We start from the raw sequence: 18,580 nt of genomic DNA, 5'->3' as shown, positions 1-18,580 counted from the left end.
TATTTAATTTTTCAAGAGTGACAACCCATTTGTGGGTCAAGAGAATTGGAAGTAGCTAAAGCCTCTCATTTTATGAGTATTTGTAGACTATTGCCTCATCATGGGAAATGTTCATTATTTGGCTAACAACTTCTTTCCACAATTAGATAATTAAAGTGTAAATGTGATTAAAGAAAAACTTCTGACATGTCACAAAGATCAGTGATGGTTCTGAGGCTGAGATACCAGCCTTCACGAAAAAAAAGAAGCAAAAGCATAAGCCAACCGCTGTGTTCTTCCAAGACTGAATCCATGCAGTTTCTGTTAAAGGTTTTGTCCATCTTTGGAGACATTATTTTTTACTTGGGGTTAAAAAAAAAAAATTCAATTGGGTTCGATTAAAAATTTTGCACCGTTTGGCTTTTACAGGCTCTTTGTTTCCTGGCACATTCAACTTTGATGTTGTCTGTGGTCATAACTCAACATAGAGTAGCTCAGAAAAAGGCAGATAAGAGTTGCAAATTCTGCCATCATTCAATCTGAATGGTCTGACTGATGGATTCTCAGCTAATTATTTCTGAAGCCAACAATAGACAGTGCAAAACACTGAGGCTATAGAGGCAAAAATATTAATGAAACACAATTGCAAAAAAATATATTCTTAGTCCAAAATGCATAAATTTAAGGTAAAAAAAAAATTGTTCTCGAAGATGGACAACCCATTTTTAAGATTGGTATACAGTAATGAAAAGAGAAAGAGGCTCTCCAACAAAGCGGGAGTAAAAGTACAGATGGAAGTGTTCGCTCACCTGGGTGATCACCGTTGATCATAGGGCACATGGATAAGCACTATGATCAACATTGACCATGCTCGGGTGGGAAGAAAGATGAAGAGACTGAAGGAGAAATGGGGTGATAATCTCCGGGTGCTGCTAAGAATAAGGAAATGAAGATGATGGTAATCCCTGTGACTTCATGGCAATGCCTGGGTATTGTAGATCCTGTTTCTTCAGTGTCTGAACATTACTCTGCTCAGATCACTGCTTCTCCTCCTTCATTTATTTCACCCATCAAAACTTACGATAGGTCTACAACATGTCAAACAATTTGTGAAATGACATTTTCGAGTTGATGTAGATTTGGTTCGGTGAGTGTGATCACACGATAGAGGTTTCTTAAAAATATTTTGTCTTATGTTTGGGCCTTCAAGACTTCTATTATGGTACATCCGTCATTCGTTTTGCTGCTGTTTGTGTCTCGTCTTTTCAACTCTTTCCATCTCTATTGCCTTTAGTGTCCAAAAATGAGACAACCAAAAATGAATGAAAATGTAAACTTGATTGGGTTTTAGAATAATGGATGAAATATTCAGTGTGTTTTCTTCTTCACAGACAACTCTTGGTCGTGGATTCCCAAGTTTTGTAACTTAAGGGATTTTCGAAAACGTCACCCGCGGCAGTATGACGACACCAGTGGAAACATGGTTCACATCAAGCAGAAGCTGTATCATAATGGCCACCCAAGTCCTCGGCATCTTTGAGGGGCTAACTACAGACCGTATCCTCTACAGACAGGGGATGTAGAACTCTTCTTTCCTATTGAGGAAAAAGAAAAGCAAAAAAACCCCCAGTGAATTAATTTTCCGAAATGGGAAGACAGTAGGAAACCAGTTTTATTTCCTTCGCACCTTCTGCTCCTGCCCTTATCTGGTAGGGTGAAGTACTCAACGGTAGAGTTGCAAGGGAAAACCAGGACCTTGGTACATGTCTTGAGGCATCTGATTTCAGCATTGAACTTCTGTAAATATGTAAAAACAAAAAACAAGAAAAACAGAAATTATAAAAAGACGTGTCATTAATAATTTCAAAAGTGCAAGGTGTGGAAACCTCAAGACTTTCTCTATCTTTTGTGTGTCTGTAGTGTTGGGGGAGTGGAGGAATTGAGTGTCATTTATTGCTAATTGTCATTGATTCTAGGATCTGATATGGGCACTTCAAGGAATAATCATAACTCGTCCTTACAGTCACTGGTTTTTAGGTGAATTAATGTGTCTATTTTTGTGCCAAATTAAGGAACGTCCAATGAGGACAATAGTACCAATTACCACTGTGGTCCTCATTGACCTGTTCATTCCCGTAGACCTTGTCCTAATGTTTGCTTGTGAGCAGAACCTAAAGCAGCATTTTAAAGGTGCAGCTCCACTTAGAGTAAAATATGAAAGTTGTATTTTTTACAGATCACATTTATTTTGTCCCCGAGCACATTCTTAATTGTGGAATCAACTAGTTTTCTAGATTTAAAAAAAAAAAATCTATGTAAAAAAAATAATTGTGGATAATGTATGTGTCTGACAGTTCCAACTATCTGTGGTCTTTGTTTTTTTTTCGTGAGGGTCATTTTCCAAATCTTAAATTTCAGCTAAAAGTTGTGCAACTTTTCTGTTCTCAAATTAATTTGGAATTGAAATCACAAAAGTGGATTGATTGTAAGAGAATTCTAATTTGGACAAATTTACAATATTCTTTGTGGATTTTTTTATTTAAAATTTTGGAGGATATTCTTGTAATTATTCATTTTTTTGTGTTAACATTCACATGATCAAAATAGGAAATTTTGGTTCTAATGCTACCTATTTTTCTATAGCCACAAATACAATTTTAGAATATTTGATGCCAAACTTTTTGATGTGAAAATTAAACCTATGCAAAAGGATAGTTTTACATAAAATTAGAAATTAAATTTGAAATGAATATCGTAAAAGTAATAATAAAAGTTTACTTAATGTGAGGTCCTCCAATGTTTGTAATTGCTTCAATACTAATCGTTCATTTCCATAAATTATCCAAAAAGTCTACATTTATGATAGCATGGAAAATTATATAGACCCCCAAGATTTTTATTGGTCACTTAAGATGCGTGGCTTATGAAAACGAAGAAAAAAAGGACTACAATCAGCGCAGGATAACATGCCACCCGATCGATCACAATACACTTCAGTAAGTCAACTTTTTGGAATTATTTTTTTTTTTACTTACAATATTGTGTTCACTTCAGCTTAGAATTTTCACTTGTATTTTATATGTTGCTACCAGTAATAGTTCCAACATTTTAGACCTATAATTGTTTCCAACATTTGAGACCTATATTTTTTGGGGACAAAATTCTATTTTTTTACTAGTAGAAATAATGCATTCTTGATAGCTTTTGAAGCCAATTCTTGAAATGTGACAACTTCTTCTTTTTTTTTTTTTTAACAGCCAACAATATGCCCAGAGCTGTAGATATTTTTTTGGCCCCTGCTCCTCCTAGCTTGCTATATAAACTCCAAATAAAAAAAAAATCCCACCACCCATTCCATTAAAGGGGTTGTCTCATGAAGAGGTCCTGCTTCTCAACCACCACATGCAGGTAGACATAAAGTGGAAGTAATTTACATGGATAGTTGTCCAATCAAGGCTAGGACTACACTGCAAATTTGTGACTTGATTGCCACAGTCATTGGGTTGCAATAAGACCCCAATCACTTGTATTTTGCAGGTACACATAATAAACTTTAGTCACACGACTTATATCATGGCCATAGTTGCCATGTAGCTCCAGCCAAAGGCATTAACCGGGCTAGGGGATAAAATGGTTCACCTTCTAGGGAGGACAATTCAGTGTGAAAACCACTTGAATTCACACAGGAACCCTGGTAGACATTGTTTGGTCAGAGTGTGGGAACACATCAGTCTGGTATCCAGGTCGGAAATGGAAGAATGGTTCATGAGCATTGAGCTTCAGCTGGAGCTTAGTCATCATGTAACCTTCTTCCATTATGGGGCTAGTGTTCCACGGTGGGAATTGAGGCTCCTCTTCCTCATAGTGGGTGCTAGGATGTCCCTATGCTTTAAGTAGTTATTTTGATAAACGTTGTCCATATGAGACTTCTTCCTGCTCAACCAATGACAATATCAGTAGTCATAGGAATTGCTCTTCAAAATGTGCCACTTTTGTGAATTTAACTACTCTATTTTACATAATTTGAGGAGTGGACTGCATCTTTAAAACATTTTGTATGCTACGGTATGTCTGCCACTATGGTTTCTCATGACTTTTGACCTAGCTTCCACATCAGTTACAGGAACCTAAGGAACCTCTCTACGCAGAAACCATAGGTTGCAATCTATAACTATGCAGGGAAACCTGGATTTCAACATTTTCTTTTAATTCTTTCTGTATGTTTCTTGCATTTGTTTTCTGTGAGGACATAAATTGATCTGAAGCTGATAACTGAATCGGTGGTGTTGATGAACCTGCATGAGAATGTAGCAGAACTCCCTAGGATTTGCATGAAAGTTCTCTGACATTCTAAACATTCTTTTAGAATTTTTTGTCTTTGATTTTGGTATTTCCCTCACGAGTTCCTGTTTTGTTTGGTGTCACTTAGCTGGGTATATAATTGCGCTCAGAATTTTTGAAAGGTTTATTGTTGTTGCATCTAACGGGCGTGCCGTCGTTGTATGTACGTACATGTATATTTATTTGTGCAGTCTCATTGCATAGACCTAGTGTACATCAACTAGTTTATTGTTTGCTTATAACTGTCCTTAAAAATGAAAAAAAAAGATATTTTTTGTGGATGAAAGATGAAGCCATATTTAGATTTGCTAAACTAGGATTTTTACATAATTGCATTTTAGTCCTAGCCAAGGCATAAGTTTAAGCTATTTTTCATGAAAAGCACTTTATTTTCACACCTCTGATTTGACATTCATCTAGAGGACCCTGAATAAATCACTCTTGATAATGTAGGTTGGACTTTAAAAAAAAAAGGAAGAATCAAGATTCTGACCAAATAAAGGACGTTAGGTATGTAGCCGAGTATATATTGCATCAGAAGTCATTACATTTGTACCAAAGCATGAAGTTAGGAAAGCACTCTGTATTGGATAAAGCTTTGGACTGCCATGCATGGTGTTGAATGCCTTCAAGTATGCCCAGCCTATGCCTCATATCCAAGCTCTTACCTACGAGCATATATAGAAATACACTCCCATGAGGTTCCAACAGTTCTTAGCTCTAAATTATTAGCTCCAAATAGTAGGGAACCTCAAGCTTTTCAAGCCTCAGCTGTATCCTGATCCTGGCCGTAAAGGTTCTAGCATGTTTTAGTTCAGAATTTACTCTCCTAAGAAGCTCTGGCGATCACACATGGTTTGCAAGGTCTTCAAGATTGACGGGAAACCAAAGCTTAGGTTGTGTTTGTGTGGCTTCACAAAATGTAGTTATTTGGGGATTGGAGTTGTTTTGTTTTTTTTAAACCATTGGAAATATTCTCAGAATTTGACAAGGCCTATCAAATCGTTCCTTGCCTAGAAGTTATAACCCATCCTATGCAGAAACGTTTTTGACGTTTTTTCATGAAATATGAGGCGTTGTTTGGTGGGATCCTCAACCTGTAGAGTTGCCAGAGCTTTCTTGGTGCCATCAAAACACACATGGTTGGGGACAAAGTAGTCACCAATCAATGTATTTTCTTGCTAACACACCAGTGGGCACATCAAGGCATGGGGAAGCTAAAACATCTCCAAAAGTCCGAGATGGCATCTTAGACCTTTGAATCCTTTTGCGGTTGACCACTTCAGTGCTGGTGGACTGATGCTGGTTAGTGATGTCACCAGCTCTGTCTCTCCACTTTATTCTGTAGGATTGTGCAAATGTTTAAGTACGGTCGTCATCGTAGCCTCAGCCTATTGCTCTCCCCAATAATACAGAGAAATATGAATTCTGATGACCTTGAGTGTTTTGTGAGATAATGTTGAGGCCTACATTACTTACTCTTTGATACGTAATAATCCCTGGCTTCCTCATCTACTTACTGCCCTTAATATTTTGATTCTCAAATCTCTGTAGTAGGATTTGAACATACTGCCTATATCAGTCTTTTTTTTTTTATAATTCTTTATTTAAGGACTCAATCCAGGTTAACGTAATAATTGAAACCAGACAAGTAGCCTATATCAGTCTTAAAGGGAATCCGTCGGCATATTTTTTATATATGGAACTAGTGGTATGGCTGTATAGGTGCTTGCTCACCAATAAAAATTATACCTTCTTGTAGAGATCCTTTGTGCCAATCATGAGAAATCTAGTGTAGAAGCCATATGCAACTCAAGCTGGAAGTGCACTGGGGCGTGTCAGAAACTGTCCACGCCCTCAATGATTTGCATATAACTTCTACACTTGATTTCTCCTGACTGGCATATCGGATTTCTACAAAAAAACATATCATTTTTATCAGGAGACGAGCTCCTAAATTGTTACACAACTACTTTCCATATGCTGACCGATTCCCTTTAAGTTGCCAATCTTACTGTATAGCTGGCTCTTTTTTTGGAATGAGCTGAGAAAATACCATATGTATGTCTGGAGATTATTTTTCTGGATGACCAGAGGTTATGAATGTATGATTACTGTGGGTTTGGCCACTTGTTGTTCTCCCCGACTTTCCCTGTGAAGATGGAGCCATGATGTGCACACTCGACCACAGCTCTATCCCCTTCCTTAGTACTGGTGGACATAGCTGTTTCCTCCATCCGATATAAGGGAATGGAGCGGTGGTCGAACATGCTTTTTTGGACCCCAATTCTTAGTGGCGTTCCAAGGGGTAAGTGCCCCAGTAATCATATATTTATTAACTGCAATTTTGGATAAGTGATAAATGTATTTAGTGGAAAAAAAACCTAATAGATGAGGAACGGAGGTGAATCTATATGGGAGTTGTGATGCGCTAAATAGTTTGAGTCTCCCCACCGTGAGCAATAATGTAATTAGTTCCTCAATAATGCTCAAAATGAAGGGGCTGCGCCTCTAGGCGCACGCTGCGGCTTCTTTACAGTATTTCCCTAGCGTTCCCATCCCCCTTTTATGGGGTCCCACCAGCAATGTATATCATCTGTACTAAGACTGGTATACAGAAGCACTTATAGTTAAACACGCATATTCTGAGAAAACGCCTGGGAGTTTTCGCAAGCTGCAGAGGAAGCACGGCCGGTGTTGCCATGACAACAATATCCGCCAATCATGATACGCATCGCATGTGCAACGTAAGGAGCTGCACACTGCATTGTGCTAGATTGTGCTGGCCGGTCACACTCCTCAATGAGAAGGCATTTCTGCTGCATTCCCAGGAAACCAGAATTGTTTTTGGGTTTTTTTCCAAAGGCCAGATATCATATAAGACTCCGTCTATACCTGCTGCCCATGATAATTCTGCGTATGTTCAGCAATACTTTATAATTAGGGTATAAAAATATAATCATGGCTAATCCTGTCGAAAGGGTCATTATGGGGTATGCAAAGCAGGTCTATTTATTTATTTGTTTTTTAAGAAACAGTGCTATCCATGTCTATCTTTTATGATAGATAGTTAAGTCCATGAATGTGATTGAGCTGCAATACCAGACAAAACCTATGGACAAGGTGGCGCTGTTTTCTAGAAGACTGCTCACTATTGGGTCTGACTCATGTTTTGTTCTTTTTTTTAAAAGAAACAGTGCTATCCTTGTCCATAGGTTGTGCCTGGTATGATAGATAAACTTACGAATATGGTGTAGCTGCAATTCCAGACATAACCTACCGAGGTGCTGTTTTGCATCAAAGTGCACCAACTTTGTGCTTTTCTTTTTATTTATTTTCCACTTAGAGGGGGTAATCGGGTGACCACAGCTCCTATTCATTGTCTTTGGGGCTGCCGATTGCTGCACCCGTCTTTTTTTTTCCGGCAGCCACATAGAGAATGAATAGAGCGGCATCTTTTGGATGAAAATGGGGATCGGATCTAAGTTACAAGGACGAGGAGAAACATTCCATTAGATTTTCTAGAAGACCTTCCTAGGCAAGTTTGTGTCTCCTTTGTGCTTAGTAATTCTCTATTGTGCTTCCATATGGTTATTTAATGAGGACAAACGGCGACCATGTAAGTGACGTCATCATGGAAACATCCTGATGCCAATGACTCAACTAAATATTAAAACAGAAATATTCAAAAAAAAATCTAAAAAAAAAAAAAAATCCCCAAAATAATTTTAAAACTTTTAGGGTGTGTCCATATAAGAATAATAAGCAAGGTATTTTTCTACTTAATATAGCACGAGCAAAGTAGATAAAATTTGAAAGCTCATCCACTGCTAAGAAAATCCCTAGCAGATTTTCCGCTGCAGAATTTAGTCCTGTGTGGACTTACTCTAAAAGTTTCTTCCACTTCTTAATTTTCATCCCCATTTTTATTGGCATTTTATTGAGGACATTATTAAAATACTTTTTTTTATGTGTTTTCGCTAATTTGATTTTATTCACAAATGTTTGATGGAAAAAAATGCATTAAAACATTTCTCCCAAAAATGCATTTTTCTATCCCATTGATGCAGGATTGATTATGGTTCATCGTCTTCAATTATGACCTTTTAAATAAAGAATTGGTTGTCTTTTTTGACAGACTCTTTTATTGGATGGGCACAAGGTGATTAAGTGATCATGATGATCACAAGTTTATCATCTGTACTGTGGGGTGATATGGCAAAAAGTGTCCAATTTCCCTGCAGCACCACCGCAGGAAAAATGAAGCATTACACTTCCCTATTGCAATCAATTGGCTGCCTGTGTAATGCACCAATATATTGGGTCCTCCAAGGTAAGAGACACTCTTGGCTGCTGGGTGGATTTTGTAAATCAGATGACCCCTGAACAATTAATTGACTCTACATTTATTTCTGACCTACCCTGGAGAAGTAAAATATAGAATCTGGTTCCTTCTAGTGACATCTTTTGGGAGGTCTTTGCCTGAACTCGTTTTTTTTTTTGTTTTTTTTTACATGTGGCCCAGTTTTGTGTCGATTAGTAACCCTTTAATGTGCTGAAGCTGAGGTTATTTGTGGACTTTAATTTTTGGACACTTTTTGTTAAATTTCATTGACTAGTAGATTTTTGTTGCTTGCAGTGTTGGACCCTATGTGGCCATGTTGTCACCTTCTGTACAGTTACAATTGTACGTAGTTATTCCTGTATACTACAATGGTAATGTGATGGAGCAAGATATGCACTGGCAACTTAGAAAATGTATATTTGTGTCTGCGACAGCGGCTACATACCAGTGTCTCTTACTTTGTGGGACCCAATGTGGCATAACTAGAGTCGGATGGGCCCCAGCCCAAAATTTGAACCTTGGCTCCCACCTACATGCTAGTCAGATGTCTGGGCCCTTGTAACGTTCTAGATCCTATAAAGACACGTTTTCCTCCCCTTGTGATAAAGTCTCCCATCTTGGCCCCATCCAGTACTAATGTCCACCATCCTAACCCCTTCCTGTAATAATCTCCCCCATACTGAGCTCCTTCCAGTAATAATGTTCCTATCCTGGGCCCTTCCAGTAATAATTCCCTCCTTCCTGGTATAATGTCTCCCATCATGTAATAATGTCTCCCATCCTGGGCCATTTATTTGGACCTGGACCCACACCTACATGATGGTCAGATGTATGGGCCCCTGTAGCATTCTAGGTCCTACAAAGGCACTTGCATTTGCCCCCCATCCTGGCCCAATACAGTAAATAATGTCCAATATCATGACCCCTTCCAGTAATAATATCACATATCCTGGCCCAATCCAGTAATAATGTCTAATATCCTGCCCCCTTCCAGTAAAAAAGTCCCTCATCCTGGGCCCCTTTCAATAATTATGTCCCTATCCTGGACCCTATTCTCTAACATTGTTCCCCTTCTTTGCCCCTTCCTGGTATAATGTTTCCCATCGTGTAATAATGTCCCCCATCTAACCTGGACCCTCATCTGCATGTTGGTCAGATGTTGAGCCACTGTAGCATTTTAGATCATATAAAGGCACGCGTGTTCACCCCCCATGTGATAAAGTTCCCCATCCTGGCCCAATCCAGTAATAATGTCCAATATCCTTGCCCTTTCTTGTAATAATGTCACAAATCCTGGCCCCCTTCCAGTAATAATGTCCCCATCTTGAGCATTATGCTCTAAAAATGTGCCCCATCTTGGCCCCTTACTGGTATAATGATACTCATTATGTACAAATGTCCCCCATCCTGTGCCCCTTCTTATAATAATGTCTTCCATCCTGGGAAACTTCCAGTAATAATGTCCCCATCCTGAACCCCATCCTATAACAATGTTTCCATCATGTGGTCCTTACTGGTTTAATATCCCCCATCTTGGTACAATGCTTCCCATCCTGGACGCTTTCCTGGTATAATGTCTGTCATGCTAGGCCCTTTCATGGTATAATGCCCCCAATCCTGGACGTGCGGCGTCCCCCTGTATAGGCGCCACAGAAGCCAACAGCTAACTTCAGTGTGCACAGGCATCACATTATGTCTCTGCCAGGTGTCGCCCGTCATAGGCAAACCGACGTCTTGCAGTGCAGGTATCTGGTGGGTCTCTGCTTTGCAGTATATTTCAACTGAATGTGCGTCCAAGGTTACACATTCAGGTGAATTAAGCACAGCCATCGCTGGCCAGCCTCTTGCACGAGCCCAGTCTCACCATCTGCGACCATGATCATTACGCTCTTGGGACCCACCATATCCATGCACTACATTATTTTTAATGAGAACTTTGTAACGCCTAATTTCTCCTGTGGGAGCTCTGTAGGTGAATTACACAATAGTTGCTTTATTCTCCAACAGATTTCAGCTGATTGCCCAAATACCCAATGATCAACTTTTTACATTTTTACAAACTCTTCCGGAAAACAGGAGGAACCCCTTAATATTCAGAAGAGTTGGCAAATCTTCCAAGTGCCACCAAAACATCCAGAAAAGTTGCTGTTCCAGGAGGTTTCTTGTGAATGATACTGAGATGCTCTGTCATCGGACATGAAACAAGCCAAGAAGGAAATGTGGGTGGTGAAGAGATTACATGACTTATACAAAGGCTTGGCTGGAAAACCTTTGCCGCACAATTACCACCTCCCAGAAAGACTTCTGTAAAAGTTGGCAAGTTTTTCACGGGACCCTTCTAACAAAAAATGATTGCCCTAAGCAGACAACCCCTTTAATGTCCCAAATTAGTAATTAATTACCATTCTAGGACATGTCCTAACTATTTTTGGGGAAAAATGTCCTTATTTTTTTTCATTGCAGAATTCTGGGAGTGCATATCAATGCCACAAACCCTCTTACCCAATGCGGAGTCACCCCACCTCATGTCCATACATGGTAATTTAGTGATGTCACCCTCTGCTGGTGTCTGTTGGTAGTCCTGATTAGCGGGAGACTACATTTTGTAGAATCTCCCTTCAAATTAATATTACATGCTTTTTTTCCCCAAGAATAACAATACAGTCTAGTGTGCACTGTTATTGACGTGAGACTTGAGGAATCATGTGATGACGGATTGATTGTGGATATTTCGGCTGGGGATGAGTTTTATCTAACGATCTGCACACATTAGTATTTTTGCACATTGAGAATCCTATGTAGTGAACGGTTTCAGCCTTGGAGGCCGTGTATGGCTGGATTCTCTATCACTGTGATAAAGTTGCATATTGTGACAGGTTGTCCCAGTAGAAACTCCTTCCGGGAAAGTTGGGGTTGTTTGTATGAATTTAGCTTTTGTCTTCCAATCCGAAATGTATTGTGGGCAAATCAGGAATGATTTGCCTCTCACTGTGGTACTTGTGGTCCATTAAAAGGAGCGTTTTCCCTAGAATAAAGCGTTATTTTTATACTGGGACCCTAATGATTCTCTTAGAAAGTGGAACCAGGGGGTGCATTGTTGTATCAAAAATATTACCAACATAGTGGCAAATTTGGGCACAGAAGTAACAGGCTCCTAACTCCTAGACTTTTCAAGTTCAATGATGGGCTAAGGAACATAGTAACCAAGTTCTTATGAGCCCCATCTTGAACGTTCACCCTTCTCTCCATTCATTGACTATGGGACTGCTGGTGAGCACCATATCCCCATTTTCGAGACCCCCCCAACAATCAGTAAATTATCTCCTATACCATGAATAGGGTATAATTTACTATCTTGGGGATGATCCTTTATTTTAAAAAAGTCATCTCCCTCTGTTACCTTGTAGAAATTTTGGGCAGTAGCACAACATCAGTTAATTCTGCTCCACTTGCTGGATCACTGTTTAGCTCACAGCGAAATTGCCATAGGTTAGTGCAGCTGGTTTACAGTCAGGTAATTACTCACTAATTAGTAGAATTTGGTGGCTAATTACATAATGGATTAGATGTAATTCGGAGTTGACTGACACTGACAAGTTCTAAACAAATGAAAATGTCAGTGCGAGAAAAGTCACGAAGGTGAGGACCGATCCTACACACCAAAACCTGCACGACAGCCCAAAATGAGTCCTTTATAAATATGTCTCATATAGCAAAGACTTTGATCAAAGACACCCCATTCCATAGGGTGATAGAACATCACAGAGCGAGAGTCTCCAGAGTTCAGCACCTCTAACTAAAAGTGACCCTCACTCCGGTGATCCTGGCCTGTCTTGGTCAGCTATTCAATGGTTGTCTTGTAATACCACATTAACCCTATGGTTTTTCTGTAGCAATATCAGCCAATCAGCAATCAAGAGCCACACCCACATGAATCCGCTAATTGCGGGGATGATTGTTTCTAAGGAGCTACTTGTCTTCATGAGGCATCACCCGTAAAAAAAAAAAAAAATTACATTTGGACATGCAAGTCACTAGAGGATCAAAAGGCAAAAATGACAACGGGACAACATAAGTTTCACTTTATTTTTTTAATAAATTAACTAAGCGACGCTATGACAACAGATGTAGAGTATCCGTATGTTCGGACATAATTTACTCATTGGGGTTGTCCAAAATTAGAAAAACATGGCTGCTTTATAGCACCACTCTTGCCCACAGGTCATGTGTGGTATTACAGTTTATCCTCATTCACTTTACTAAAGCTGAGTTGCTATACCAGATACTCGTCATTGACACACTTTAAAATATTAGGCAATTGTTTAAAGTGTTACTCTATTTTTAACAGCATGTACAATAAAAGTTTAGGAACTTTACATATACTTTATAGGGGTTGTCCAGCCTTAAGGTACAAGTCTGCAGTCACACTGCACACTGTCAGGATAATCCAATACTGGGGCCAGGAGCAGCAAGCATGAGACTTGCATACATGCGGTCACATGCCAACTAGTCATATGTGCCTTCACTCCATGCAACTGAATTGAGTGAGTCCAGATTTGCATAATTCTGACCACATTCCAACTAGACATATCTGGCCTCACTCAATTCAGTCACATACTTGAAGTCACATGACCACCTGCACCCGCTGCCAGCACTGGAGAGTCCTCCCTCTTGCATAGTGACTGCAGACTTGTGCCTCAAAGTTGGAAACCCCATTAATTTACAGATTTCTACCAACATTCAGCTCATTGTGGTTCCTCCATTCCTAACTGTAGATGTTTTAGAATTCTGCCGGTTGCCCGTGGAAACAGACAACAGTTGAGTTCCGGGTGACTTAAGAGCTTAGCTTTAACTGTCATCTGAGCTCCCACAATGCACTGCTTTTTGAAAACCAACAGAAGTCAGAATTTTTATGGAGAAGAAAACATCAAATTAAAGGGGTATTCCCATCTCCAAGATTCTATCCCAGTATGTAGTAGGTGTAATAATAACAATATTAGCAAATACCTCCAATTATAAATGTAGTATAGTTTTTCTGATTCACTGTGTCTCTTTCCTCATGTGCAGGCATTGCAGGACCTTAGTTTCCATGGCTACGACCACTAGCAACTAGCAAAATAACTTACTTTATCAATGGACATAACCATGGATACCTAAGGTCCTGCAATGCCTGCACATGAGGAAAGAGACATAGCAAATCAGAAGAACTATACTACATTTCTAACTGGAGGAATTTCCTAATATTATTACACCGACTACCTGTTGGGATAGGATCTCGGAGATGGGAATACCCCTTTAAGTACGAGATAAAGATCACAAAGTCCTTGTCAGATTACTGCATATTTTATCTAGAGGTTTTTTTTTTATTTTTCCGTTTTTTTAAAATTGCATGTTGTTCAAATATGGAGTTTTCCTTTAATTAGCAGATTCCTAATTAAAAAAATATTAATAGACCTGCTCCAGTTATTTTCTAAAATAGAGCAGCCATGGGCATTTCATCACTCGGATCCTTGCTATGTGTGTTACCTGTTCATAGGATATGGACTGTTCTGCATCCATCAGCGATCTGTCTTCGCTCCTGACATGTCTATCTTAATAAATAAGCACATAAAAATTCTGGAACATCTTTTTCTAATAACTCCATGTTGCGATTGTTCCTCTGTTATCCCTCCTGGGACAATTTGTATGAAATGACAATTGGGTGCTACCTTTTGCCTTAGGCCTCAGTTTTACTCACGTACCAGAAAAACGGACTCATTATTTTGATCAGATTATGGTCCGTGTCATCGTTTTTTCTCGTACGTGGAGAAAATAAAAAGTTTTTCCTCCTTCATTCTGACAGTCTGTGAAAATCATCCGAGTGGGGTCCAAATTTTTCATGGACCCATAGACTTGAATTGCCGAAAAATCAAGTATGACCCCATGGAGTATCACAGGTATGAGTACAATCCGTGAACATCACAGAAAGCACTCGTATGAGACAATCAGATGTCTGAATGAGGCCATATTAAAGGGGTGTGTAACTTTACAGACTGGCACTGGTTGGACCATGAGTGTGAACAAGTAGTCGCTCAGTTAGACATATCGGGAGACATGACAGGTCACAATATTCCAGCATCTAAACATGTCCAGAAAATTTTCAAAAATGTGTCTTTGATAACAATGCAACCTAAGGGCAGAGCACAGACCGGAAGTGTTGTCATAGGGAAACGGGTGTAGGAATGCGGCAGGATTCAGGCATAAAGGCTGCCCGTACACATTAGATACTGTAAAAGTTGGCTGAATCTGCAGATTACGGCACGATTGAATGACCATCTAATCTTTATGGGGGTCTCCCGATTCTTCCCCGATGATGTCGGGGCAGAGAAGGATCCAACCTATTAACTTTAAATGGCCGATATTCTTGTTCGGAGGCAGAAAGCAAATAGAGAATATAAGAAGCCTGAGTGTGTATTGGGGAGTTGGGAGAACTGTTGGTCCAATGATCGTTCGGCCGACAACTATCTAATATGTATAGGCTATGTTTCAACTGATTTTTTTTTTTTAATTGATCTGCTCCAAAATCCTTCTCAAAACACTTTGCTGTTCGTATGGGAATTTTTTTTATTGTATTTTTTCCTGAAGAGGTATTGAATATTAGGTTTGGATCCTAAAGGAATCTACCGTACGCCAAACTAGGCACTGTCACATGAAAAGACTGCAAAAAAAACCCCTTTTCTAAACTCTTCATTTTGCTGAGACCTTTTGAAAACTCTGTTAAAAAAAGGAATGTCTATTGCAATGGTTTAGGCTTAGGAATCAGCTGAATATTTACAGTATATAGTTGCTTGAAAAATCTAGTAAGCCTCCGTGGCATGAGCGTAATGGCACTTTATAGAATAAACCTGATTATTCTAATATTTTACTTTTATTTTTTTTATTAAACAAAAAGAGATAAATTTGCTAATTCAATGCTAAATACTGTGAGATCTAAAGTATAAAAGCCGGTGGAGAGAATGTCCTTAACTGATGATTCATTCTACTATTACATTTATCATTCTCACTCCTATTATATGGATTCGAATCGAAATTCCACCCGATCCCTGGAGACCGGACTCTTGTTGGTGGTCGTTGGATGTGACTCATGATAAACGTGCAGTCAGATGGCCGTATAAATCGGACCGAGATCGGATCACAGTGTTCGGACTGGCCGGCGGCTCGCCCCACCCTAACATGACAGCTTCATATGTTTCTATGCAGCTGTCTCACTTGGGCCTGGATAGCTGCCGGCCAGTCCATGCTTTGCGTTTTGATCTCGATTTGATTTAAACGGCAGTCAGACTGCTCCCTAAGACGGTGACCTGTCCCTTCTTATTAGCCAATTTGACCTTCCTTGAGAGCTCCTGGGGAGCAGAAGATTCAGAATCAAACTTGTAGGTGGAGTTTCCTTTTGGGTTATTTTTTCTTTTTTCATGGTTGGTCATGGTATGGATAAACTGCAGTGCTTTTGTGACTGCATCTATTGCTATAGTCTTTAGCATTTAGTAATTTTTTTTTCCTATGCGCCATAGCTAAAGATCAAAATGGGACTTCTTTGGGTGTTGGTTCCAACCACTTACACTTACGCTTCCTGGTAAAGTGGTGGTTGGCGTAGTCACATTCAATCGGACTTAATTGACATCTCTGAGGATAGGTTATTTTATCCCAAGGCTTGCGCTCATCAATCGTACTGAATTGGGCATGCTTGGGGTGGGATTTATTGGCCTCCTCCTCCTTGACTGTGGAATAGTAATTTGCATATGACACAAGCCATCTTTATTTTACTCTTAACAAAATTGGGCCAATCCTGGAGCTAATAATCATGTCTTTGGAAAGTATTGGAGAAAAAAAAAAAAAGGATGGTATTGGTGTTACTTTTCGAGGAGGGGGAAAAATCAGATTCCCTTGAAGACTGAACTTAGACGTCTGTGAGACACAGTCCAAGTATGCACTGGTTGCGGGTCTCCTGATCTGAACTCTTGGATCAGGAGACCTGTGGCCTATCTAGACAACGCGGTCTGTACTTGGACCATGTTTCACAGACCCCCTGAAGTTGGCCATAAGGCGAAACTTCTATTACACCTTTATTATGTCATACACATACTAAAATCCAGATTTTTTTTCTTACCACCCCTCCAAACTAATCCTTCATATAACCTATTCTCCTTTATGACTGTTATTGGGTAATGGCTGTTTATAAATGTTCTAATCTGGTGCCAACTGCCCATATGTAATGCGGATAATTAAAGATAAGCCTTGCTATTAGTTAGTCCAAGTGAATGGAATAAAAGCAATGGTCCCGATGGTTAACCTGCATGTTCTTAACATTTACTTTGGTTAATCCCATGTGAAATAGAAAGAGTTAAAAAGTGAACCAACACAAGACAGGGGAATTTTCCAAATAATCAAAGTGGTTGTTTTACAGCGGAATGGAAAGTGTGACACTTTAATGTCCCCGCTCTCTAAAGTTACTGATGAACATGTCTGTCCGTCTATTCTGAATCCGGTGGCCCCATAAAGCAAACGGGGGGCACAGGAAGATGTGTGGCAGGAGTAACCTCAATACTGTAAGAATTTGCCCGAAACAAAACTATTGTTCAAACAAAACCACGTGGAAATGTGACTGTAATAAAAAGAGGTTTTTGCTCTTTGGATGCTTGTGCTTTTATTTTTTGCTTGTGGTTTACTATTTTGCCATTGGACTTGACACTTGTCCACACTTGTAGGGTTCCTCCACTTGCACGGATTTTGTGGTCTTCAAATTGTGTCAGGACATGCTGAGAATCTCTGAATTAAAGGGATTTACAGGATTAGAACAACATGCATTTTTTTTCCCAGAACATACCCCACACCTCTTCATGCATTGAGCCTGGTACTGTGCGCCTTTGAAATTTATATTTTTTTAAAGATATGTACAATTTCCCATTTTGTATATTGTTGCTTTATTTCCTAAAATCAAAGTTTAAAATATTGTACCATTTTTCTGCAGCATGTCGTCTGCAAGTCCTTTGTCTTTTGCAGATATATTTTTAATCCATCAGAGCTCCTGCCTCTAAGGACTCTCTGTTTTCCCTTCTCTTAGTGTTAGAGATAACAAAAGGTAGGGAAAGAGGGGTTATACACATATCTGCATTGAAGATGGGAGAAAGTATATCAAGGAGGGCAGAGAAAACAGTCTATGGACAACACGTGGTGAAGAAAGTACAGTATTACAGCTGTGCTGATACAGGTAAGTTAAGTCAGCAAAAGCCTGGAAATTAACACAAAGCTCACATCCAGCCTGTATTACTAAGAGGGACACTCCCCTAGGATAAAAATCTGAATCTCGAATCAAGATGAAAATTACATATTGGGGTAGTGTTGCCCTCTTCTGCGAGTGACATCCTCTTAGACCGTGATATGCCTGGTCCACGGCATGTGGGTGGAGATGACACATGCGCTAAAGACAACCAATGAGAAAACTTCAGCGTCATGTGCTCCGCCCCCTCAGGCCCTGCATCAAGCATAACAACGTATCATTTTTTTGGCTGGAGTGCTCCTTTAATGAGCAGATTTACTTTAGAAGTGGTAGAAATCTTTAGAGAATTTAGGACAACCCAGTTCAAAACTGTGAAGAATTTCTTCATTAAAGTGTTAAATTCACATTACCGAACCCTAAAATTTGAGTTGTGAAAACTGTTGGTGCAGCTGGAATTTATTTTTAAAATGTAATTTTAATGTGACGCAAGACTAGAAATTGGATGGAGCAGCATCATGAGAAGACCTGTGATTTGTGGAGCAGATCAATGTACAATGACCAATGACCAAATTTAGGCCCCATTCACACCTGCACTTGTTACTTGGATATTTCTGTATCGTTTTCTCAAGAGAGAAATATTCAAATGTTGGCAGAACCTG

General features: G+C 39.5%; 1 protein-coding gene across 3 annotated transcripts in view; it reads left to right on the top strand.

Annotated features, from left to right (window-relative positions):
- TMEM240 (transmembrane protein 240) overlaps positions 1–18,580 on the top strand; it is a 128,494-nt gene that overhangs the window by 93,699 nt on the left and 16,215 nt on the right. For 2 of the 3 annotated variants that reach the window (XM_073585458.1, XM_073585459.1), the window contains exon 4: positions 1,371–8,060. In XM_073585458.1, coding sequence (XP_073441559.1) covers positions 1,371–1,519 — 149 coding nt within the window. In that variant the 3' untranslated portion in view covers positions 1,520–8,060. Of the gene's footprint in view, positions 1–1,370; positions 8,061–18,580 lie in introns of those variants that run through there. The other variant, XR_012234097.1, reaches the window with a different exon arrangement.

This window comes from Dendrobates tinctorius, unplaced genomic scaffold (genome assembly GCF_039654945.1).
Source record: "Dendrobates tinctorius isolate UK_male_01 unplaced genomic scaffold, ASM3965494v1 ptg000086l, whole genome shotgun sequence".
In the NCBI taxonomy this organism is placed as follows: domain Eukaryota; kingdom Metazoa; phylum Chordata; class Amphibia; order Anura; family Dendrobatidae; genus Dendrobates; species Dendrobates tinctorius.
The sequence above is the reverse complement of the archived record's forward strand: the minus strand, read 5'-3'. Positions and strand labels throughout refer to the sequence as shown.